Consider the following 25749-nt stretch of genomic DNA (forward strand, 5'->3'; position numbering starts at 1 on the left):
CAACTCCAAAAATAGCAAAGGAGATTAAAACAATTCCAAACCCCTTTATGGCAATTTCGTAGCCTTAAACCCCACGCTAACACCACGCATTACTATAAACTGTCTGTCTGAGATGGCAAATGTCTGAGACGCGGGGATATTCTGATGTATGTTGTACGATATATATTATTCATTGCCAACTGTTTGACCGTCCTTTTTACGTGTTCACTAAATATATTTTTACAATTGAGTGGTTTTCAAAATCCCGTGCAACAAAATGTAGTTGTTAGAGTGTAATAGTCAAGCCAGAACAAAGACATTGTATTAGTACTAAATAAACTAAAAAGTATTTCACGGGTTTTTAAAAACCACTGTATTTTTTTTATCGTTCACTCATTTCCATTAGCGACAGCCAGGGAAAATGAAAAAATATACCGTGAGAGATATTCAAATTACCGCTTATGCTCTTTACTTATCACCTCTGCGTGAGGCATTAGTGAGTGAAGGAAGAAGACGTGACGTTTTCCGACAATCCAGTAGATAATACTTGACTATAACAGTAAAGCACTTTAGGTTCCTGCATTTCAGCACAAAAAAGTTGAATTGGAAAGAAAAGACGTGACAAAAAAGACAAGTGCACTTCAGTTCTTTGGCACCACTGCATCAGCATAACAAATGGGACGAGAAATAGCATGACAGCAGTGCGCAGGACTATGGATTTCTCGACAGTTCCATTAAGTTATCCGCGTAGGCGTGGAATGTTTGGATTATCCCAACAATGGGATTGCCTAATACTACAATTTGCGTTCATAATAGGGCCAATATCGACTGACAGTTCTTCATTTCGTATCAGTGGAACAATGTTAAAGAAGATTGCAAAATATAACACACTATGATTCAGCATTTTTCCTGTATACGAATACAAACTTGCGCTTTTGTCCATTTTTGTGATCGAAAACTTTTACAGACTATTTACAAGCCCCCTCGTTGTTTTGGGTTGCTATTTTCTCATAATGTTTTAGTTCAAATTTTGATTTGGAGCCCTATATACCCGTATCATATATTATTATTCAATAAAAACAAACAAAAGAAATCGAGATTTCCTATAGCATATAATATATGATTTCATATTTCATATTATACCACTCAGCACTTTAAAGTGGTATTAAATACGCAATATTACACGTACTATCTAAGTAGTACTGATTTCCTATCAACAAGAGATTCCAACTAAAATTACGCTAAATTATATTTTAATAAAACCGAAGGTTTTGAACGCCAGTAAAACCCCCAAATCATTATGTCCGGTTTCGTGACCGCCTGAAGGCTAATAACAACTTGATGGAGAATCAATTTGAAATCTGCTTATATAGCCTTAGTTCTTGTTAATTTTCAACCATGCTGTGTGACTCGACAAAATGCGCGAGAGAATAATCGTTTATAAAATGGATTCATAGATTATGAAATGGAAAATTCAAAGATCATGAAATGGAAAATTTATAGATAATAAAATGGATAATGGAAAATTTATGGATTCTTACGAAAAAGACCCTTCAAGGACATACTGATTCTGAGTTTTACTTTAAAAAAAAAGCAAGGACTGTTATTTTTCTAGCTGTGAACTTAGAGAAATTCCGGAAACTCATACAGATATCAATATCACGATACCATAGTCACGTACCATTTAGGAAACAAAACTAGAGGCTTTTATGGGCATGATGAAGGATTGTGTGACATGTACATGCGTCACGCCAGACATCAGAGTGACACGCACGCAAGCAAGAACGTAACCAGAGTCGCAAGAAAAAAAAAACCTGTATTGATATTCTAGTTGTGTGGTGGCATATTACTTGTAATTTACCGTCAGACTTTTGGGGCTATAGAAAGTTCACGAAAATTATAACACAAAGAAGGCAAAGTGTTGTTATTTCATTTATTTTTATCGCGGGGATGACGAAGGAACACAACGAGCACGTCTTTGAACCACATAGGAGAATAGATGGGTAGTGTGAGCAGGCTTACATGTTCCTAACATTGAACACAAAAAAAAGAACGAACAGATATTTTTTCGTGAGTTTCTTCTTCAAGGATTTGGTCTCCATTTATGGCATGATAACACTCAAGCAGTTAATTCTCGCTATGCTGGTTTTCCCTTTTGTTTTTCAGGTCAAGGTTAACCCACACAAGTGTTACGAAGACATCAATTTATGCATCTTAGAAGGCTCTCTAAGCAAACATAAAGGAATGCCAAAAGCAAAACAACAGTCGTGATAATTTTATAGAGCCTCTAAACACAGTTATTCAAAAAATAGAAAATAAACCTTATAACAAGAGATTATCCAATTTGTCAAGGTAGGACTTGAACTTTATTGACGTCTACATTTGCATTTTTTTCTGAATATGACATATCTGGTCAACCGATCCATATGTACAGGTGTCCAATAAATCAAAAAGTATCATTGAAGGAATCAATTTTATCGAGTCACTAAGGCGCGTTTCAGCGCGGCCCTGGACGAAACAACTTACAGCGGGAGGTTATGTACATATACCACACATAATAGATAATGCATGCTATTTATAAATAACTTTATTAATGTCGCTCATATATTAGGTTTTAAAATTTTGTCTTCAAAATAAATAGCTTATAAAAGCGCTCTTGTATAAATAACATTGCAAAGCTTCGCGATTTTCAAAAATTCAATTTTGTGTTTAAGTATAAATAATGACCTATAATAAATTAAAATTCTGATGCGTTCTTGTTAATCAGGTTTAAGTGTTTCACAAGTATTGGGCCCCATGCTAAGGTGTTTGACTTAACTAGGGCAGACTTTAAGGTCTTATTAAAAGCTTTCAGTTTGTAGCTATGATGTCCGTGTTAATCAGGCCCATTTGTGATGACTGCACTGCACACTGTCCTCAAGTGTCCGCTATAAAAGGTTTCTCTTGAAGTCAAACATGGCTGCATTCGTTTGTAAGCATTTCTTGCATGTCCACGTTAAAGAGGTTGGTCCTCGTGTGTCCGGTTAAGCGAGGTTCCTCACTGCCCCATCATGTAGATCACTCCCTCGTACACGCAGAACATCACCGTAGTAAAGGGAACCTGTTTCATAAGATTCGTGCCCAGGCCGCCATACAGACCGAACCACCCCTCTTCAACAAACACAGTCCTTAGGGTCTGTAAGCAAGTCCTATAGCGCTGTTTCCCAAGCACGTCACTTTCCTGCTGCCTAAGGCGAGTACGGACCACCTCGTACGGGTAACAAAGACCTGTCGACACGACCTTTGCGCTGCCCGCCGCTAGAGTGCACTCGGCTAGCGTGAACTGGTGGTCGTTTGTCTTGTTCTGCGAGCGCAAGAGTTGCTGTTTCAAGTTCTCGTAAATCGCAAAGTGGAGTCCTACTTCTATAGATCCGAGGTATGAGGCGCTGAGCCCTTTATAGAAGGCGCGAATCCCTTCCGTCGCATACGCCTGGCGGACAACGCGCGCCAGTTTCACCTCACGGCCGCATTTAAAGTCTAATTGTAGCCTCGTTTTCAGAAACCACAGGGGGTTCGTGATGGTGGAATTCACGATCTGCGCTGAAGCACCAGACACCAAGTACACCATGGATGAATTAGCCGCCAGTATCCCGCCATTGTTCAACCACTCCTTTAGCTTCTGATACGTCGTGAAATAAATAGCCCTAGATGGCGTTACAGCTAACAAGTTGGGGCAGAGTCCCTTAAAAAGAGAGCGCGCCCCTTCTGTCCTCGCAATGTATCTCCCGTAGGAGAACACGCCGTAAAAGTTCGTCGGTTTAGAAACACTCGACGTCGCCTCAATGCCCGCCATGTTAAGGCCGAGTTGGGAAATTCGTTGCAGCCTGAAAGCGGAGGACTGGAGTCTAGTCTGGATGACGTCAAGCGGGCAGGTTAGGATCACGCCAGTCGAGCCACCCAATCCACCCGCCACGAGATCCACAATCATTGACCGTTTTTCCGTCTCTTTTCTCACTCGCCGTGTGAACACGGCCTTGGGAACTTCTAAGCCTGTGTTGAGCTGTTTTTCCTGTGGAAACATTTCTACTATCTGACAGTCTCTTCTCATAATTTCATGGCATTCGAGTGCCTTTTTTTCTGCAAAAATAACGACATATGTATTTTTAGTCATTGGTTAAGACAATAACAAAAAGCTTTATCCAATTTCAAATTCAAATTTTAAACTTAATCCAAGGGATTATATCCTCATTTAAAAGTTTCCCTGTCATGTCCTAATATAAGTCTAATTATCAAGAAGGACTTTTCTTCTCAGACAAGCAATTTCCGCTAACAAATAAAACCCCACATGAGTGGGATTCAATTCTTGCCTGCTAGCCCAGAGCCGCCCTTCTCCCTCGCAAAATTTCATCATCGACCTAAATCAATTCTTTTTAAAATTGTAGTTGAATAGGCCTTTTGAATTAAGGCGTAGTGATATAAAAGTATTCAAACGAGTGCATAAATTAGCGACTTTTCCTTCAAAAAAATAAAATTGGCCATAAACTTCTCGAAAGCAACTCGCTAAGGTAATTCGAAAACTCGATTAAGCGAACACGCCGGCATTGTGGATTCTTTTGAACCCTAAAATACCTGTCAGTCTAGTTGCCCTCCTCACCGAACCACACGACCGGTGTTTGAGCCCCTGTCAAAAATTTAATTTAACGCTCAACGCGTTGCGAAGCGATGAAAAATGCTCGCAGCTTTAAAATTTTTAGCCGAATTTTGCTCAAGTTTGATAAATCTGGAGATTTACAGTAACGTTTTAAAGAGCGTGCAGAGAATAAAAATATCACGTGTAGTATAAAATATTTCGTCAGGATACCGAAGAATTTACGGAAATGCCGAAAATAAGCTCGATAAAAATTCTAGGTGAAATTAATGAACCGTAAATGCATAAACTTAAGGCTAAGTCCATTGAATTCCGAAGATGAAACAGCGATTGATGCAGCGAGGTTTTCACGTTCAGAGTTAGTTTTGTCTAGATAGAACGGAACCGGCGATTTTATGTCTGCTCCACGAAGAAAAAATATTATTCTTAAAAAGAAAGCGAGAATATATGTTCAATAAAATTACCGACAAGTCCAGTCATAGTAGAATCTGAATTTCGAATTACCACGAGTGTGTTACAAAGATATAAGCGTGTAAATGGATAAAGTTTCTTACCTTTTTTGTTCGTTGCTTTCGCTGTCAAATTATATTCGAGTGAGTAATCGGCAGCGGTATTTATACAACCCGTGACGTCACATAAGTATGCCTTGACGTCAAGGATGGGGCGACAAGAATGGTCCCGAAAGAGTGACAGCCAACATGCATTCAAGTCACGTCTACCACGTTCCTGTCAGACTCTTGTCATGCGCGTCACGCAGCACTGTCACGCAATGACAGACATCGGGCTCAAATTTACGAAAGAATTTATAGTAGTTATCTCACGAAAATCTTCGATGATAGTCTATCGAGGCAGGGTTACGAGATAAAGGATTTTTGCTCGATTTTGAGGCCATTTAAGCGGAACTTTGAGGGTAGGATTTTAAATGTATTCAGGGATCACGCGTTTACATCGTGCTTTCGATCACTGGGTCACGGTGAACTATTCCGAGGTCGTGTTTCTGACAACTTCCCTTGTTGCTAACGAAGAAAAACAGGAAGTCCAAGGTCTCAGACTGGTTCGTGATAAAAATAGATGAATGAGCAAAATGACTGAAAAAAGAAAATGAAATGCACCGTGCTGGCAATATTAGAAATTTAATACGAGTGTGTATACGTGAAGGGAATTAAAAATATCAAGATATTAGAAAATACTTAAATATAAAAATACTAATAATTCCAATCAGAGGAAACACTTCTGTCCCCGACAATCGTATAAGAAGACCAAATAAAAAGCAATATAGATCATCTTATGCTTTTATAAAACGTGCGGCGGCGAAAAGCGAAAACGTGTATAATTTATCGGGACTAAAAATTTTCTAATAGTCACATTTGAGTTAAATTATTCGAGTTTGATTGGTAAAAAGATATAGCCGAGGGGCCAACTTTAAGGTAATTATCCAAATATGGACAAAATCTGCTAGAAGCATCCTTCAGTACATAAGGCTAAAACTGGAGAAAACAACGCAAAACTAAGTTAAATCTTAACATTTTTTCTAAGAAAGGAGTTTACATTTTATCAAAACTATACATTACCAAGCGACTTGGTAGTTATTATGAACTTTAAATAAAGCTGTGATATGAACTTCTAATAAAAAGAAAGATGCAAATAACAGCAGTGCAACCAATATAACGTTCCAAATCAGTTAGTAAAATGAAACGAAAGAACAGATGGTGAAACAATAAGATCTGTGGTCTGTTAGTAAAATGTTTGTGATATAAGATGCAAAGCTAGAAAATAGATCATGATAGTTAGTAATGGAAATAGTAGTGGGGAAAACTTCCTTTTATCAATTAATGGTAGCCCTAACAACCAACAGAAACACCGCGGGGAAATACGAGTTCCTGTCGAGGGCTTGGCGCGGCGAGGAAAGCTTTTGAAAAAGATCTTGGAGGGAAATCAGACAAAAAGTCTCCCGGCATTTTTAGCCGGAAGGAAGTACTCGCCCAGTTAAAAGTGACCGCAAGATTGTGAAATAATCTCGTGCGGTTAGCAACTATTGAAAACCTTCCCTTTCAGCCGCTGTCAAAACCCGACCGCTAACTCGAAAGTACTGAAGCTATTAATAGATCATGACCAATTGCGCGCTTGAAAGGTGGCGGGATACTACTAGGAACCGTAGGACATTATTAGACAGAAAAAAGTGGAAGTTTTTGACTTTTCCTTTTTAAAACCAGAGGTTCTGGGAACTTGCACGTTATTTACAAGGAAAACGCCATTACGTAGTGGAATGTTTGTGGTTGTACCGAAAGTAATTTTCAAACTAGACAGTGATAGAAAATTCGATTTGACTCCCCAAAATCAAGAAAAATAGCAGTAAATTAAAAATGAAAAATACTTCATATTTCTATTATCGGATTTGTAAAAGAGAGATATATAGAAGGACATCAGACTTTACAGATCGAGATTCAAAAGAAGATTGGACAGAGGGGCCTGGGTCGCAAAGCTGTGTGCCGGGATTTCAGTGTTAAGCTATGTACAGAGAGGTCGTTGCTAGGAATAAAAGCCGTCGATTAACCGAAAACCTTGCGTTAATCTGGCAACCCTGATTTTTTTCGGGGTAGCGGTTTATTTACACTCTTTTTATAAGAACGTCTAATTTTAAGTTGAGGCTGAGCCGTTCTTATTTTTGGAACATTTTAAGGCTGAATATGTTCTTAACGATGTTCTTAAATTTTAGTTAGAACTATACGCACAAGCTATTGTATAAGATTGTAATTCTTGATTCTTTCGATTTAGAACGCATCACACTAACAATACAATATTTGATCTGCTGAGCATTGCCAAGTTCTTAGCATGTTCTTAGAATTTGCTGAAATCTCAGGCTGAGCGTTCTTATAAAAAGGTTCTTATAAAAAAGAGCGCTCAATGTATAGCTGTGGGGGTAAATTTATGGAATATAGCTTCTAAAATTTAATTCTGTTGGAAGGGTGGGGTGCTAAAGTTGAATTTTTTCGCCTATGCGTACATTTGTATATGTAAAATCTTATTATATGATTTCTTCCTACAATTGCGTGTTCCTTGGTTTAGCTACAATATCCCAGTCTACGAAGCAGATATTGGTCAATCTCTACGAGGGCATTAAGTGAATAAATAGGCATCAGATATTTGATTCGCCCCTTTGAAAAAAGGCATATATGTTCCTACGTGCTATTTAGTTAGGGTAAATGCGGTTAGAGCTTGATTATAACAGGTTTTTAAGGGTTTTTGTTGGTGCAAATGTTTGTCTGCACGACTTGTCATCTTAGAATGTCTATTGGTTTCAACTGGCATTGTCCGATAAAAAAAGTCTGTCCTATCGCAAGTTTACTATCTGTTTTATAGGAATTATGGGGGTTAAAAGAACTGTTTCCATAGAAACAAGTCAAATATGCCTCTAAGAACGTGCTTTCATCCTAGACCATAAGTTGGTCTGAGAAAACTTGGTCTAGGATGAAATAATTGGTCAAACAATGAGACACGTGATAGTGACCTTGAACCCTTATTGGCTCAGCAAAAAACAGGTGACCCAAACAAAGAATGTAACGTGACAATAGTAACGCAACATGCTAGGCCACCTGAGTCACCACTCATTTGTAAATGACAAATCAGTTAAAATGCCATCAAAATTTTAACGGCACGAGCTTAGGAATCTTAAACACACGGTCGAGTTTTTTACCGCTCTACAATTCGTAGAGTTACGCGTTCTTTTCACATTAGCCTTCCCCTGGCTGGTCGAAGAAAGAGACAGCTAGCTGTACGAGGCCCGTGTGATCAATGTGAAAAATAAGCATCGTTCTGTGTACGATTTTTTCAGCGGTCCAGCATCATGTTAAGTCTAAGGAAGACTCTCTGATAAACCGATACATTTGTTTTTTTTTCCCAGGAAAACTGACACCTACTGCCTGCCTTTTTCAGATAACTAGCAGTAGAAATATAAAGCAGTACAAAAGCCACTTGAGGTTATAAAAGGTAAATCGAAGCTAAAAAAATCATTATAGGAACTCTATGAATCGCACGTTTCTAATTATCATATCAAGACAAGGTGTTAAATGGCAGAGAGGGGGCAAGTTTGATTAATTTATTCAAAACGTGCTTTCTTTGCCGACTTTTCTTAAACAAGTGTCTTCGAAACAAGAAATGTCGGCAACAAAAGTAGTCAAAACAAAACTAAGGCTATCAACGCATAAGTCTGTGAAGTCGACTCACTTGTACAAGACCTCTTAGAATGCCGATATCGTGGCATAAAAAATCGCACGGATACAGAAGCCGACGGGCATTTGGCAGAAGATGTAAATCACGATTTATCTCGCGCCGGGTCACGCTTCAAAGGGCAGGCTCTAAATACACGTACAAAAAGTGCGTGTAGAACTTCATGTAGAAAATTTTAGTACATTAAGTCGAGACTAAGGAAAACGAATGAAAAATGAAAGAGTAAAAGGAAAAAAAAACGGGAGAAAGTCCGCGTCAATAATCACCGAATGAGGCTAAGAAATTGGCGGGAAAATCTAGCGCGAAAGTTTGACACAAATAGAATATTTTAAGAAATGACGAAGCGTCTTTTTTCTGCGCTCAACTCAACTAGAATAAGAAATTTAAAATGCGCAAAGGTGTATATACTTGTGTATATACGAGAAAAGAGAAACGAAAAAGGGGAAAAATGAAAATGGAAGAAAGGGTGATATAAAAGTGTGATATGTTAGGATTTGTAGAATTTACAAAACGTCCCTGAAGTTTAGTCGGGTTTCCTGTGGTCGTAGATAAAATGTTAAGGAGCTGTGACGTCATTCACCACAGGAAACCCGAGCAGAGTATTAGTGACCAGACTTTGTAAAGCTTTCTAGGAACTCACATGTCACACTCACCTTAAGAAGAATTTCGATCAATCTGTCCGAGATGTTGTTTTCTAGGACAACTCCCTTGTTGGCACTGACAACATCTTGGGTTAAACGCTATTCAACAAAAATGGACATGTGATAAGAATTTTATACAAACGAACAAGGGCGGTAGGAACAGAGTTTAATAGGCTAACTTCAACGAAATCCACTTTAATTTTGTTGAAATGTGCCACGTTCGCAACGGACTCTCCTTGTATGATTAGAAAACCCGTTCAAGTTACGCAGCGTAATCTGAGCTGCTATCCCGTGGCGCGCGCACTGTCCCAGACGCGCTATCTAAAGTTCTTTTTAAAAAAATAAAAAATAAAAGAGATAAAATGAGGGACTGAGACGGTGATGTTTCTTTGCTACACGGATATGATTTGGCCAGATTTCCGTGAAAATTCTGACGTCACACACCTTTTGTATCTCGGATGTTACAGGCCTCAACTCCCGCAGACCGTCAGTAGATGCTCTCAAACACTGAAAACGATGCAAAGTCAGGGTGTACGCATGCGCATGCCATTATCACGTGACCAATACGTGTCAGACACATAACAAATACCACATAAAGTATGGTGAGGGTTACACGCATACGAATGCCATGATCACGTGACAAGCACGTGACAGCGACGACCATTAAAAGCAAGGCAAGGAGGCAAATGCATGACATGAACACGTGGTAATTACGTGCACGTGAAAAGCACGTGACAGCGTCGACCATTAAAAGCAAGGCAAGGAGGCAAATGCATTACATGAGCACGTGGTAATTACGTGCACTTGACAAGCACGTGACATCGACGACCATTAAAAGCAAGGCAAGGAGGCAAATGCATTACATGAGCACGTGGTAATTACGTGCACGTGACAAGCACGTGACAGCGTCGACCATTAAAAGCAAGGCAAGGAGGCAAATGCATTACATGAGCACGTGGTAATTACGTGCACTTGACAAGCACGTGACATCGACGACCATTAAAAGCAAGGCAAGGAGGCAAATGCATTACATGAGCACGTGGTAATTACGTGCACGTGACAAGCACGTGACAGCGTCGACCATTAAAAGCAAGGCCATGAGGCAAATGCATGACATGAGCACGTGGTAATTACGTGATATGCACGTTATAAAATGTGGTTGTTTAGATATAGCAGCTACCTTGGTAACAAGCTCTTCCAGGCTATCAGGTGACGCAAACTCGTCCATTCTAAGAAAAAAATCGATAAATGACAGTAAAGCCAAAGCAGCCACTTTCTACAAAAGCGTGAAGAGTAGAACAGAATAGACTGCTAGTAACACCGACAAAATGTCCGAACTAGGGATAAAACTGGGAGATACTTTCAGCCAAGTTCTGTATGGAAGTACTTACTCCATAGGCTCATCTTTACTGGTCAGCGGTGTCACAGGAGGAACGACCGTGAGGGGACTTAGGCGACCCTCATCGGCGAGTTCTTGACCTTAAAGAAAAATAACAATTCGTGATGCACCATAGGAAGGCTGAGTGCCTGAAATCATTTATCATTTAGCCCTTTTTTAGAAAAGTTGTACAGAGCCTAATTTGCTTAGGGATTGGAGGAAGGGATGGGAGGGGGCGAGGAAGAAGGGATCGGATGGGGGAATGGAGCGAGGAGAAAGGGGTTGGAGGGGGGAATGGAGCGAATCAAATCAAATCATCTTTATTTTGCTCATAATTCTGTTTCTTTACATAGGTATATACTAAAGGATAGAGATCTATAATTTGTTACAAGTAAGGAGAAAGGGGTTGGAGGGGGGGAAAGGGGTTGGAGGGGGCTAGGAATAGTAGGGGGCGAGGAAGAAAGGATGGGATGGGGGAAGAGGGCGAGGAGGAAGAGTTTGGGAGGGGGCAAGGAAGAAGGGAAGGTAGAGGGGATTCTTACCTGTTGGCTTTGTAAGAGCCTCGTCCGTGAGAAGTGCACAGAACACGTCACCACCAGATGCCCCACGGAGCTGCTGAACGGCTACTAGTTGAAGCATGTAACCTAAAGAACACACAGTAAGTCAAACTCAAACAGTAAGTGGTCGAAGCGTGTAACTTGAAAAAATGTTACTCTAGTAGGTAATTACAATACTATATCGCAGCATTGAATTATGATTATGATAGTGAACATGTCAATAATGACGATGGAAACGATATGATGACGACGGCGACGATGATGATGGTGGCGGGGGTGGTGGTGATGACGATTGAGATCATCATGATGATGATGATGATGGTATGATGATGATACTGGATGATGTGCTGATGATGATTGTGGATATAGAACTGGTAGGTGATGTTGGTTAAAATTATTGCGATATTTATGTGCTTTCGGTATATTGATAGCGAAGAACATATACACCTATTTCAAAAAAGGTTGTCAGTACAAATGGCGAATGGCAAATAGTAAATGGCAGTTCTAAGCCCGAACGGTGCTTCTGGGTACTAATCATTCGTAAAATTAAAGGTGTTAAATAAAGTCTAGCAATGTCAGAGACATACATTGATGATCTTTAATGGATAATTGTTTGATTTATCCATATTTTTCAGCATTTAGTAGAAATTTAATGAGACCCATGGTTCCTTTCGGTCCTAGAACTGCCATTTGCCAATCGCCATTTGCCGTCTCGCACTGACAACGTTTTTTGAAATAGGTATAGATAAATGTGTTTTGGTAATAATGGCAAAGCGTTCGTTAGTAAGTTAGTTAAGTGGGGATCATAACCTTTATCGAGTACCGCCTCTGACATGCCTTGAGGATCTTCCTCGGCCGCTAGGTCAAGCTGCTGAAGCAGTTTGCTATAAACACAAACAGGACTTTTACAAACCATTATGTCACACACTACTGTCACAAGATTACATGACAAACTTGCTGTGTCACGTACTCCTATCATAACATGTCATGTCACGCTATCCTGTCACACAAATAATTATGCCACACACTGCTCTCATAAGATTACATGACAAACTTGCCGTGTCACGTACTCTTATCATAACATGTCATGTACTCCTATCATAACATGTCATATCACGCTATCCTGTCACACAAATAATTATGCCACACACTGCTCTCATAAGATTACATGACAAACTTGCCGTGTCACGTACTCTTATCATAACATGTCATGTCACGCTATCCTGTCACACAAATAATTATGCCACACACTGCTCTCATAAGATAACATGACAAACTTGCTGTGTCACGTACTCCTATCATAACATGTCATGTCACGCTATCCAGTCACACAAATAATTATGCCACACACTGCTGTCACAAGATTACATGACAAACTTGCTGTGTCACGTACTCCTATCAAAACATGTCATGTCACGCTATCCAGTCACACAAATAATTATGCCACACACTGCTCTCATAAGATTACATGACAAACTTGCTGTGTCACGTACTCCTATCAAAACATGTCATGTCACGCTAACCAGTCACACAAATAATTATGCCACACACTGCTGTCACAAGATTACATGACAAACTTGCTGTGTCACGTACTCTTATCATAACATGTCATGTCACGCTAACCAGTCACACAAATAATTATGCCACACACTGCTGTCATAAGATTACATGACAAACTTGCTGTGTCACGTACTCCTATCATAACATGTCATGTCACGCTATCCAGTCACACAAATAATTATGCCACACACTGCTGTCATAAGATTACATGACAAACTTGCTGTGTCACGTACTCCTATCAAAACATGTCATGTCACGCTATCCAGTCACACAAATAATTATGCCAAACACTGCTCTCATAAGATTACATGACAAACTTGCTGTGTCACGTACTCTTATCATAACATGTCATGTCACGCTATCCTGTCACACAAATAATTATGCCACACACTGCTGTCATAAGATTACATGACAAACTTGCTGTGTCACGTACTCCTATCATAACATGTCATGTCACGCTATCCTGTCACACAAATAATTATGCCACACACTGCTGTCACAAGATTACATGACAAACTTGCTGTGTCACGTACTCCTATCATAACATGTCGTGTCACGCTATCCTGTCACACAAATAATTATGCCACACACTGCTGTCACAAGATTACATGACAAACTTGCTGTGTCACGTACTCCTATCATAACATGTCATGTCACGCTATCCAGTCACACAAATAATTATGCCACACACTGCTGTCACAAGATTACATGACAAACTTGCTGTGTCACGTACTCCTATCATAACATGTCATGTCACGCTAACCAGTCACACAAATAATTATGCCAAACACTGCTGTCACAAGATTACATGACAAACTTGCTGTGTCACGTACTCCTATCATAACATGTCATGTCACGCTAACCAGTCATACAAATAATTATGCCACACACTGCTGTCACAAGATTACATGACAAACTTGCTGTGTCACGTACTCCTATCATAACATGTCATGTCACGCTTTCCAGTCACACAAATAATTATGCCACACACTGCTGTCATAAGATTACATGACAAACTTGCTGTGTCACGTACTCCTATCATAACATGTCATGTCACGCTATCCTGTCACACAAATAATTATGCCACACACTGCTGTCATAAGATTACATGACAAACTTGCTGTGTCACGTACTCTTATCATAACATGTCATGTCACGCTATCCTGTCACACAAATAATTATGCCACACACTGCTGTCACAAGATTACATGACAAACTTGCTGTGTCACGTACTCCTATCATAACATGTCATGTCACGCTATCCAGTCACACAAATAATTATGCCAAACACTGCTGTCACAAGATTACATGACAAACTTGCTGTGTCACGTACTCCTATCAAAACATGTCATGTCACGCTATCCAGTCACACAAATAATTATGCCACACACTGCTGTCACAAGATTACATGACAAACTTGCCGAGTCACGTACTCCTATCATAACATGTCATGTCACGCTATCCAGTCACACAAATAATTATGCCACACACTGCTCTCATAAGATTACATGACAAACTTGCCGTGTCACGTACTCTTATCATAACATGTCATGTCACGCTATCCAGTCACACAAATAATTATGCCACACACTGCTCTCATAAGACTACATGACAAACTTGCCGTGTCACGTACTCCTATCAAAACATGTCATGTCACGCTATCCTGTCACACAAATTATAGTAAGGCTTTTAGCCAACAAATACCACGCCCTCCTCGTCAAATTTGAAATTGTTTGACCACAACCCACAACCTTGCGTTTTGCTAACGTTTTTGTGAGGAAAAAAGGACATTTAAATTTTAAGGATTTGCATGTGGCTTCTTGAGAACATCGTCCAAGTGGCATTTTAATTTTTTTTTTCAGCTGCAATTTTGACATTTACCAGAACTGCCTGAGTTTTGTCTCTTACCTCATGCTATACACAGGTATCCCGAACGACTGGGCAAACAACACCAATTGAGTGGGCAGAAGCTCCGTCACAGCTGAAGGTTAAGCAAACATTACACACATATGAAACACAGCAAACATTACACACATATGAAACACAGCAAACATTACACACATATGAAACACAGCAAACATTACACACATATGAAACACAGCAAACATTACACACATATGAAACACAGCCAACATTACACACATATGAAACACAGCAAACATAGGAATATATAGCGACTATAAGAAAACATAACAAGCTTAATAAAAAATAACAAACATAAGAAAACATAGGAATACATAACGACTATAAGAAAACATGACAAGCTTAAGAAAACATAACAAATATATGAAAACATAAGAAGCATAAGAAAACATAACTACAAGCATTAGAAAATATTTCCACGCATCTATTTCGTACTTGTGATTCGTCTCAATGTAGACTGTTGATAAGGTTCTGGGGATTTTATGAGGGATCAGGACTTGGTAGTATGTCCCTTCAATAATACATACAAAAACGGAGAAATTTCAAGCTGATCGTATTTGAAGGAAAAGCAGATTTTACTATCAGTACCCATCCCCCCCCCCTACTTCTCACAGAGGAAAGACCTTTACTTAGTGAGCCCAATGTACCTGCATCTACTACTCTTGGTACATTCGCTCTGATCATGCGCAGTCTGAGCCACTCTGGCAGTAACACAGCCTCCTCTCCCGTGTCCGTGAGATAGACTTTCACGTGACCACCATGTGGACACCACGTGTCCAGTAACACACTGTACACTGATTGTTCACCTGAAAGCAAAAAAAAAAAAAAATTAACAACACTTACTTGACCAACACATGTCCTGAAAGACGTTATAGAAAGTCTGAAAGATGAGATGAAATAAGATATGTGAGTCTTCTTATGGGTGGGGGTTAGGTGAGCCATTACCACCAGTGGGGGGGAGATCAGTTGAGTCATTACCACCTATGGGGGGAGATCAGTTGAGTCATTACCACCTGTGGGGGGGGGATCAGGTGAGTCATTACCACATGTGGGGGGAGATCTGGTGACTCATTTTCAACTGTGGGGGGAGGTCTGGTGAGTCATTACCACCAGTGGGGGGAGATCAGGTGAGTCATTACCACATGTGGGGGGATATCAAGTGAGTCATTACCACCTGTGGGGGGAGATCAGGTGAGTCAGTACCACCTGTGGGGGGAGATCAGGTGAGTCAGTACCACCTGTGGGGGGAGATCAGGTGAGTCAGTACCACCTGTGGGTGGGGGGAGATCTGGTGACTCATTTTCAACTGTGGGGGGAGGTCTGGTGAGTCATTACCACCAGTGGGGGGAGATCAGGTGAGTCATTACCACATGTGGGGGGATATCAAGTGAGTCATTACCACCTGTTGGGGAGATCAGGTGAGTCATTACCACCTGTTGGGGAGATCAGGTGAGTCATTACCACCTGTTGGGGAGATCAGGTGAGTCATTACCACCTGTGGGGGGAGGTCTGGTGAGTCATTACCACCAGTGGGGGGAGATAAGGTGAGTCATTACCACATGTGGGGGGATATCTAGTGAGTCATTACCACCTGTTGGGGAGATCAGGTGAGTCATTACCACCTGTTGGGGAGATCAGGTGAGTCATTACCACACGTGGGGGGATATCAAGTGAGTCATTACCACCTGTTGGGGAGATCAGGTGAGTCATTACCACCTGTGGGGGGAGGTCTGGTGAGTCATTACCACCAGTGGGGGGAGATAAGGTGAGTCATTACCACATGTGGGGGGATATCTAGTGAGTCATTACCACCTGTTGGGGAGATCAGGTGAGTCATTACCACCTGTTGGGGAGATCAGGTGAGTCATTACCACACGTGGGGGGATATCAAGTGAGTCATTACCACCTGTTGGGGAGATCAGGTGAGTCATTACCACCTGTGGGGGGAGGTCTGGTGAGTCATTACCACCAGTGGGGGGAGATAAGGTGAGTCATTACCACATGTGGGGGGATATCTAGTGAGTCATTACCACCTGTTGGGGAGATCAGGTGAGTCATTACCACCTGTGGGGGGAGATCAGGTGAGTCATTACCACCTGTTGGGGAGATCAGGTGAGTCATTACCACCTGTGGGGGGAGGTCAAGTGAGTCATTACCACCTGTGGGGGGAGATCAGGTGAGTCAGTACCACCTGTGGGTGGGGGGAGATCAGGTGAGTCATTTTCAACTGTGGGGGGAGGTCTGGTGAGTCATTACCACCAGTAGGGGGAGATCAGGTGAGTCAGTACCACCTGTGGGTGGGGGGAGATCAGGTGAGTCATTTTCAACTGTGGGGGGAGGTCTGGTGAGTCATTACCACCAGTAGGGGGAGATCAGGTGAGTCATTATCATCTGTTTGGGAAGTCTTGTGAGTCACTATCACCTGTGGGGGGAGTTTAGGTGAGTCAATTTCACTTGTGGGGGGAGGTCTGGTAAGTCATTACCACCAGTGGGAGGGTTTCAGGTGAGTCATTATCATCTGTTTGGGGAGGTCTCGTTAGTCACTATTATCTGTGGGGGGAGCTCTGGTGAATCACTATTGCCTGTGGGGGTGATCAGGTGAGTCATTTTCAACTGTGGGGGGTGGGGGGGGGGGGTTCAGGTGAGTCAATTTCACTTGTGGGGGGAGTTCAGGTGAGTCATTTTCACCTGTGGGGGGAGGTCTGGTGAGTCATTACCAACAGTGGGGGGAGATCAGGTGAGTCATTATCATCTGTTTGGGGAGGTCTCGTTAGTCACTATCACCTGTGGGGGGAGCTCTGGTGAATCACTATCACCTGTGGGGGGGGGAGGGCTGTTGAGTCATCAACTGTGGGGGGAGGTCTTGCGAGTCATTATCATCTGTCTGGGGTTGTCTCATGAGTCACTATCACCTGTGGGGGGAAGGGTCTGTTGAGTCATCACCTGTGGGGGGAGGTCTGGTGAGTCATTATTATCTTTGTATGTTGGGTTAGGTGATCATACCTGTAGGGGGAGGCCAAGTAAGAAGTACAATTGCTGCTTGGATGACAAGGGCGTGCATGGTAGCAGCCTTCCCAGCATGCACCGTGTCCTTGGACCATTGCACAAACAACTGGTCCTGGTTATCATTCTGTGGGAAAAATGAGGAAAAGCAATGTTTCGCCATAAAATCTCACAGGGGTGCAACAAGGTTTCTCTGCATATCTCATGTAGATCAAGAACTAAAAATAAAATCAGTAAATATTTTGAATATGCAACAAATTTCATGTGAACAGACGAATCGAGATTTATTCCAAAACAATGACAATGATAATCAAGCTGGTCCTGCATACCTCAAAGTACGAGCTTTCCTGCATCTCAATAGCGTTTAGGATTGCGGTATTGTACATTCCAAGGATTGCCTTATGTGTTTCCTCTCCAGAATTACTAGAACTCAGAACTTGGTTCAAGATTGTCGGTCTTTCAATCACGAGCTGTGAGATTTCCTGAAGGAATTGAAGAGCAATTTAAAAACATTTAAAAAGTATGATTGTATTGCCTTCTGCTCCGTGGCACATAGGTTCGTTGGCACATAATATTGGGTTCGATGTTACGTATGTTAGTGTCCCCATACGTTACTCACCAGTAAAGTATCGGAGAAGTCCATCTCTAATGGGCCACCTGTGTGCTCTGCAAGAAATACGAGGTACGCCTGCAGTCTCAAGGGGGCGATCTCAACTTGACAGCACTACGGATAAAAAAATAAACCAGTTTATATAAGGGCACAGACCCTTATACACCTTTTCACACCAGTTTAAAATGTTTAAATGTTTGTAGTTAGTTAAAGTAAAAGTAAAGTTAAAGCATCACTTTCACTTAGACCGCCTTAAAATATGGTTATTGATCTGAAATCCATAAAAAAAAATAACTAAGATCCGTTGAATTGTCTTTGTTTAGTGATTTGTCAAAATTCCCACTTTTTTCGACTTTTTTGCTACACCCCTTAAGCTGTCCAGCAGCATGTAAATTTGCTAAATATATGTAACCGATCAGAGCGAAGAAAAAGCAATAAGCTTTCATGGATTTCCGGTTGTGACGTCTAAACTGCAAACCAAAATCTTACAATTTCAGACTGTTATTGTCTACTAGCAGTACAAATAGCCTTTAGGTAGAAAAAAATAGTGATGTAAAAATGGCACTTCCAGGAATCTCTACAAACCTAACATTTATTTTAAGATGTTATATCTTAAAGGGGGGCTGGTTCACATCACCTCACCTGTCTTAATGCAAAGCAGCAAATTGAGCGAACATTTTCGAAGTACGGCAGGTTTGGCAGATGAATCAGGAGCCAGCTAAAAGACGACTTCAGTTTACTCCCAGATACTTCTGGAAAGGATGATAGATCCTCCAGGGTAGTTTCCATGGCAGCATCAGTATCAACACTCAACACTGGCGGCTGGGTTTCTTCTGAGAAGTACTCCATTGAGAGAACTTTTTCCAAGCCCTGTTTTAAAATGTAGCAATTCTTATATTCCAAAATGTGAATGGAGTGTATATTCTTATAATATATTCTTTCCATTTCATTCTGCGAAAACAGACACCTGACAGACAGCCAAAACATGACTGCTTTTTTCTCACCCTGCGACTTATTTTAGGAATTGTCATTGTTTTGGAAAAAACAATGAAGGATCCCCTAAACACTTCTAGGAAAACAATGACAAAACCCCTAAACACTTCTGGGAAAACAATGATGCAACCCATAAAAAACGTCTAGAAAATCAATACCGGAACTCCTTATCACTTTTGGGAAAACAATGACGGGGCCCCTAAGTTCTTTTTGAGAAAACAATGAGAGATCCCCTAACAACATCTAGAAAAACAATGACATAACCCCTTAACACCTCTGGGAAAACAATAACGGAACCCTAAACACTTCTGGGAAAACAATGACGGAGCCCCTAAAAACTTCTTGGAAACAATAACGGATCCCCAAAGCATTTTTTTGGAAAGCAATGACGACTTTCTAGGAACACCTGAACACTCCTAGGAAAACTAGAAGTATTATCTTAGAACAGTCGAACACTTCTTGAAAAGTACTGAGGATTGTTACCTTGGTAGCAGCGTTTCTTTCTGCTGTTACAATGGAAGAAAGACGCCTCATGAAGTATTCAAGCACCTCGGCGGTAGACTCAGCTGTGGCGGCCTCCTCTCGAAGGAGAGCCCGCAGGCGGGTTAACACATGACCTTGGATATTCTTCAAAAGAGAGTGGAGAAGTGTGTAAAACTCATAGGTGCACCTTGACCGTAGGCTAGTAAATAATTGACCTTGGATGTTCAGCAAAATTGGCATAAACAAAGGGTAGGTAAGATAATAAAGGAATCTAGACCGTAGGCAAGTAATCACATGCCCGTGGATGTTATATGAATTGGAATAGACAAGGCAAGTTACTGAAGTTTTTAATATTCTGCGACCTCTCAGCTGAATCACATTCTGGCTTCTGACATTTAAAGTATGTGAAGGCAGATCCATTGGCAAGCACTTAGATGATTTCCAATCACATCTCCACAAGATGTAATTCCGTTAGTTTGAATGACGGAAGTCAAAAAGCAGTTTAGCAGCTAAAAATTGTGGATGAGGGTTCACAAAACATCGAAAATTGCAGTAGAAACTGTCATTTGATGTTTTGAATAAGACTAGACAAAAAATGTATAGCAAAAATAAGGGTGACTATACCAATTACCATTTTCTTATCGAGTTCCTTGCTCCCCTCGCCGACTTTGCCAGCTTTTCTAGGTTTCTCCATTAGCAGGAACTCACAGAGGCACTGAACAGGAAGGACATCTAGAGAACCCTCGGATGACTGGACCAGGTCGGCGAGCCAGGGCATGCTCTGGGATGCTCCCTACGAAAACAAACAGCACGTCAATACCACCACGGACAACACAGTGCAAGCTCCCTTTGACAACAAACACGTCAATACCACAATGAGCAATACAGTACAAGCTCCCTTTGACAACAAACACGTCAATACCACAATGAGCAATACAGTACAAGCTCCCTTTGATAACAAACATGTCAATACCACTACGAGCAATACAGTACAAGCTCCCTTTGACAACAAACACGTCAATACCAACTTGACAATACAGTACAAGCTCCCTTTGATAGCAAACACGTCAATACTACCACAGGCAATAAAGTACAAGCTCCCTTTGACAACAAACACGTCAATACCACCACGAGCAATACAGTACAAGCTCCCTTTGACAACAAACACGTCAATACCACAATGAGCAATACAATACAAGCTCCCTTTGATAACAAACACGTCAATACCACCACGAGCAATACAGTACAAGCTCCCTTTGATAGCAAACACGTCAATACTACCACGGGCAATAAAGTACAAGCTCCCTTTGACAACAAACACGTCAATACTACCACGAGCAATACAGTACAAGCTCCCTTTGACAACAAACACGTCAATACCACAATGAGCAATACAATACAAGCTCCCTTTGATAACAAACACGTCAATACCAACTTGACAATACAGTACAAGCTCCCTTTGATAGCAAACACGTCAATACTACCACAGGCAATAAAGTACAAGCTCCCTTTGACAACAAACACGTCAATACCACCACGAGCAATACAGTACAAGCTCCCTTTGACAACAAACACGTCAATACCACAATGAGCAATACAATACAAGCTCCCTTTGATAACAAACACGTCAATACCACCACGAGCAATACAGTACAAGCTTCCTTTGATAGCAAACACGTCAATACCACCACGGACAATACAGTACAAGCTCCCTTTGATAGCAAACACGTCAATACTACCACGGGCAATAAAGTACAAGCTCCCTTTGATAGCAAACACGTCAATACCACCACGGACAATACAGTACAAGCTCCCTTTGACAACAAACACGTCAATACCACCACGAGCAATACAGTACAAGCTCCCTTTGACAACAAACACGTCAATACCAACTTGAAAATACAGTACAAGCTCCCTTTGACAGCAAACACGTCAATACCACCACAAGCAATACAGTACAAGCTCCCTTTGATAGCAAACACGTCAATACCACCACGGACAATACAGTACAAGCTCCCTTTGACAACAAACACGTCAATACCACCACGAGCAATACAGTACAAGCTCCCTTTGACAACAAACACGTCAATACCAACTTGACAATACAGTACAAGCTCCCTTTGATAGCAAACACGTCAATACTACCACGAGCAATACAGTACAAGCTCCCTTTGATAGCAAACACGTCAATACCACCACGGACAATACAGTACAAGCTCCCTTTGATAGCAAACACGTCAATACTACCACGAGCAATACAGTACAAGCTCCCTTTGATAGCAAACACGTCAATACCACCACGAGCAATACAGTACAAGCTCCCTTTGACAACAAACACGTCAATACCACCACGAGCAATACAGTACAAGCTCCCTTTGATAGCAAACACGTCAATACTACCACGGGCAATAAAGTGCAAGCTCCCTTTGACAACAAACATTTGAATACTTCCAAGAGCAATACAGTGGTACCTCATTTAAGAGGCCTACCTAATAGGGGTCCACCACTGGAGCTGTAAATATGGTGTAACAGAGTAAAAGCCGTCGCCAATTTGCCAAGGTTACATTAGTGGTTTCTACGATTTTCTTCAATGTCAACAGTATCCAGCTATCTTTTTCTTGTACCTGTCTTTGTATGATGTCGAGTAAGAAATCGGGTGAGCGGCTGCGACACAGCATCTGTCCCAGCTTCAGGGATTTGTTGATTGTCTTAAGCTGATCGAGAACGGCTTGAGGAGGGCGTCTAGCTGGGCCACTAGAAAACACCAAAAAAAAGAACAATTTAAGGCTTTGGAAAGCGAGAGGGGAGGGTGGGGGCCTGAGGGACTTATTGATATGCTTGAGCTGATCGAGAATGGCTCAATGAGGACGTCTAGCCGGTGTTCAGTAGAACACCGAACCCTACGAACGTTAAGGGTTAAGGTTCGTAGGGCTGTTGCCCTACTTTTACAGGGTCCATGTTTGTGAGTTGTTACCATACAAACATCTTTTGCCCTACTTATAAAGGCTCCAAGCTGATGATATATTATCCTATATATACATTTGCTGCCCTTCTCAAACAGGGCCCATGCTTGTGATATGATTTTCTGCATGGATCTGTTGATCTTATTACATACATAGTGTCCATACTTATGATCTGATACCTGCATAGATTTGCTTACAAGGGGCCATGCTTGATACCTGATTATCTTTATAAATACTTTGCCCTGCTTACACAGGGTCCACGTTTGTGACCTGATATCCTATATACATTTGCTGCCCTACTTACACAGGTTCCATGCCTGTGATCTGATTCTCTTCATAGATCCGTTGCCCTACTTACACAGGGTCCATGCCTGTGACCTTATTCTCTTCATAGATCCGTTGCCCTACTTACACAGGGTCCATGCCTGTGACCTTATTCTCTTCATAGATCCGTTGCCCTACTTACACAGGGTCCATGCCTGTGATCTGATTCTCTTCATAGATCCGTTGCCCTACTTACACAGGGTCCATGCCTGTGACCTTATTCTCTTCATAGATCCGTTGCCCTACTTACACAGGGTCCATGCTGGTGAGTTGGGCGAGAAGCAGGCTGTTGCTCTCGGTGATGGTGACGCCAGTGGTGGCTGCGGCAAGGTGAGTCTCAAATTCAAGGATGTCCTCCTTCTCCAACTGAGCAATCTGAAGAAGACACAATGCACAGCTAAGAGAAGGCCATTCACAATACCAAGTTACAAAAGCATCCATTTAAATGTACTAACTTAATTGCCCAGTTTCTTTTAACACCCAGCCTCCAATTAGTGCCCCACTTCGACATCTATCAAAGGCAAATAAGGAGATCCATAAGAGAAAGTGAGCTCTGTCAGCTTTTTTTTCCTCCAAGCTACAATGTGAAAACTCCAAGTTTCAGGTTCTGGCGAAAACATAGGCCAAAATAAGCTCTAGACTCTTTTTTTATATAAAACGAATAGCTTTTAACCAATCTAGTTAAGAACTGACCGCTAAGCATTTTTGGGGGTCACGTTTCCTTGACCTTTTTTTTAAATAAAACGAGTAGCTTTCATCCAATCTAGTTAAAAACTGAGCGCTAGACATTTTTGGGGGTAAAGTTTTCTTTGCCATCACCGTTGCTTATGTCTCCTAATAAAAGCTAAAGAAAGACCTCTGGGTACAAAGGGTAAGGGTGTCGCACCTGGACCTCAGGAAGAACCCTTAGTAAGACCTGTGAGAAAAGAAAAGAGCTTTCCTAACCTGGACATCTTGGGCTGTGATCTGGTCTCTTTCATCTCCTGTAGCAGCAGATGTTGGGGGCGGAAATACAAAGTTGCTGAAATAAATAAGACTCATTGATTACAATACAACTGCTTACTGATCCTAAGTTTCAACCCTCTTGTGTCTCATCAGAATTTCCAGCTCGAACATCGCTACAAGCTTTAACTTTGAGGAGAAATGAAAGTTTTTGTACTCTCATGTCTGATTATTAGTCAATGTCAATTAACTGAAACTTGGTTAAATGAAAACTACTTATAAATGACAACTGCTGACTGTACTTACTTTGTTAGAATCATCTCCATCATACATTTCAGCATGGGAAAATTTTCCCAACCGGCATGACCTGTAGAAAAGAAAAATAAATAGATAAAAAAAACCTGGATACTTATGACAATCAAATTACCTTGGCGTGTGAGTTCTGATTTGGAAAAAACCTTTTCGTTTCCGCACTGGGAAGAATACTGAGTTTCTCGAGGATGTACATAAAGAACTGCTAATCGCTAGACCTAACTATATACGGATTAAAGAGATGCCACGATGGCAAGTAATACTAAACGTACATATTTATGAAGGGTTTAGAGATGCCACAATAGCAAGTAATAATGGACTTATTTATTAATGAAGGGTTTGAGATTCAACAATAACAAGTAATACATGACTTACTCATTAATGAAGGGTTTAGAGATGCCACGATAGCAAGTAATATTGGACTTACCTATTAATGAAGGTTTAGAGATGCCACAATAGCAAGTAATACTAGATTTATTTATTAATGAAAGGTTTAGACATTCAACAATAATAAGTAATACTTGACTTACTCATTAATGAAGGGTTTAGAGATACCACGATGACAAGTAATACTAGACTTCGCTTCTATTCATAGATCCGACATGTCAATCACGCGCGCACGAATAGCCAATCAGGAAAGAGATGGTGCATTAACAGCCATGTGGTCCCACAAATGTCCCACAAAAAGTCGGCAATCGACGCCGAAAAAGAATGGTTTGAGATTGGTCTGGACAAGCAAATAAGCATTTTCCGGTCAGCGTAGAAAGTGCTAGCCCTGTTTTCTTTGCTCGGCCGCTTTTTGTGTAGAGTTGGGACTCAATTGTAGAAAAACAAATTTACTACGAAGAAACTAAAAACAAAAAGCAAACAAACCACTTACAAGAGCAGTGTAAGTCCTACCATTAAACTTGTGTTTGATATTTTACATAGGTTACTTAAATTACATATAAGAATGAGAATGTCAGTTGTATTTTTGCTGTAAATCTTGACGTTTGCCGATAAAAATTTTTAGAATTTTAAAAATTTTTAGTTAGAAGTCAGACGTAAACAGCGAATTCGGCTTTGTCTTCTATTTTCCCAGCACTTAGATCCTTGCAAGTTGACAAAAATAGCTTTGAAAACACATTTTACCTACCGAAGAGAGCACTGCTTTATCTAATCATTTCCAAGTTTTCGTATTTTGAGCTAGATCGTGCCGTTTCCATTCAACAACCAAACTCGTAGTCA

At 41.0% G+C, this 25749-nt stretch overlaps 2 protein-coding genes across 3 annotated transcripts in view; both read right to left on the bottom strand.

Moving 5' to 3' along the window:
* Positions 1 to 25749, bottom strand: part of LOC5510129 (integrator complex subunit 1) — a 66186-nt gene that overhangs the window by 26439 nt on the left and 13998 nt on the right. For both annotated transcript variants that reach the window (XR_007305219.1, XM_048719740.1), the window contains exons 17-34: positions 24517 to 24577; positions 24214 to 24289; positions 23519 to 23643; positions 22606 to 22735; positions 20613 to 20774; positions 19982 to 20125; positions 19148 to 19375; positions 18515 to 18619; positions 18225 to 18377; positions 17896 to 18022; positions 15540 to 15698; positions 14878 to 14950; positions 12220 to 12293; positions 11395 to 11496; positions 10866 to 10953; positions 10655 to 10703; positions 9919 to 9981; positions 9487 to 9573 (exon numbers count right to left, since the gene is read on the bottom strand). Coding sequence is in view for 1 of the 2 variants with exons in the window: in XM_048719740.1 (XP_048575697.1) it covers positions 9487 to 9573; positions 9919 to 9981; positions 10655 to 10703; positions 10866 to 10953; positions 11395 to 11496; positions 12220 to 12293; positions 14878 to 14950; positions 15540 to 15698; positions 17896 to 18022; positions 18225 to 18377; positions 18515 to 18619; positions 19148 to 19375; positions 19982 to 20125; positions 20613 to 20774; positions 22606 to 22735; positions 23519 to 23643; positions 24214 to 24289; positions 24517 to 24577 (2006 nt within the window). In the remaining variant the exon portion in view is untranslated. The remainder of the gene's footprint in view (positions 1 to 9486; positions 9574 to 9918; positions 9982 to 10654; positions 10704 to 10865; positions 10954 to 11394; positions 11497 to 12219; positions 12294 to 14877; positions 14951 to 15539; positions 15699 to 17895; positions 18023 to 18224; positions 18378 to 18514; positions 18620 to 19147; positions 19376 to 19981; positions 20126 to 20612; positions 20775 to 22605; positions 22736 to 23518; positions 23644 to 24213; positions 24290 to 24516; positions 24578 to 25749) is intronic.
* Positions 2327 to 5488, bottom strand: LOC5510112 (solute carrier family 25 member 36). Its single transcript, XM_048719744.1, has 2 exons — positions 5161 to 5488; positions 2327 to 4095 (listed from the first exon to the last, which is right to left on the bottom strand). Exon 2 carries the CDS (start codon positions 4064 to 4066, stop codon positions 3017 to 3019), a length of 1050 nt encoding a protein of 349 aa, XP_048575701.1. The 5' UTR covers positions 4067 to 4095; positions 5161 to 5488; the 3' UTR covers positions 2327 to 3016.

Source organism: Nematostella vectensis, chromosome 12, assembly GCF_932526225.1.
Source record: "Nematostella vectensis chromosome 12, jaNemVect1.1, whole genome shotgun sequence".
NCBI classification, from domain to species: Eukaryota; Metazoa; Cnidaria; class Anthozoa; order Actiniaria; family Edwardsiidae; genus Nematostella; species Nematostella vectensis.

Excerpts from the sequence above, each read along its gene's own strand:
- LOC5510112 (XM_048719744.1), bottom strand. The coding sequence starts at position 4,066 with ATGAGAAGAGACTGTCAGATAGTAGAAATGTTTCCACAGGAAAAACAG.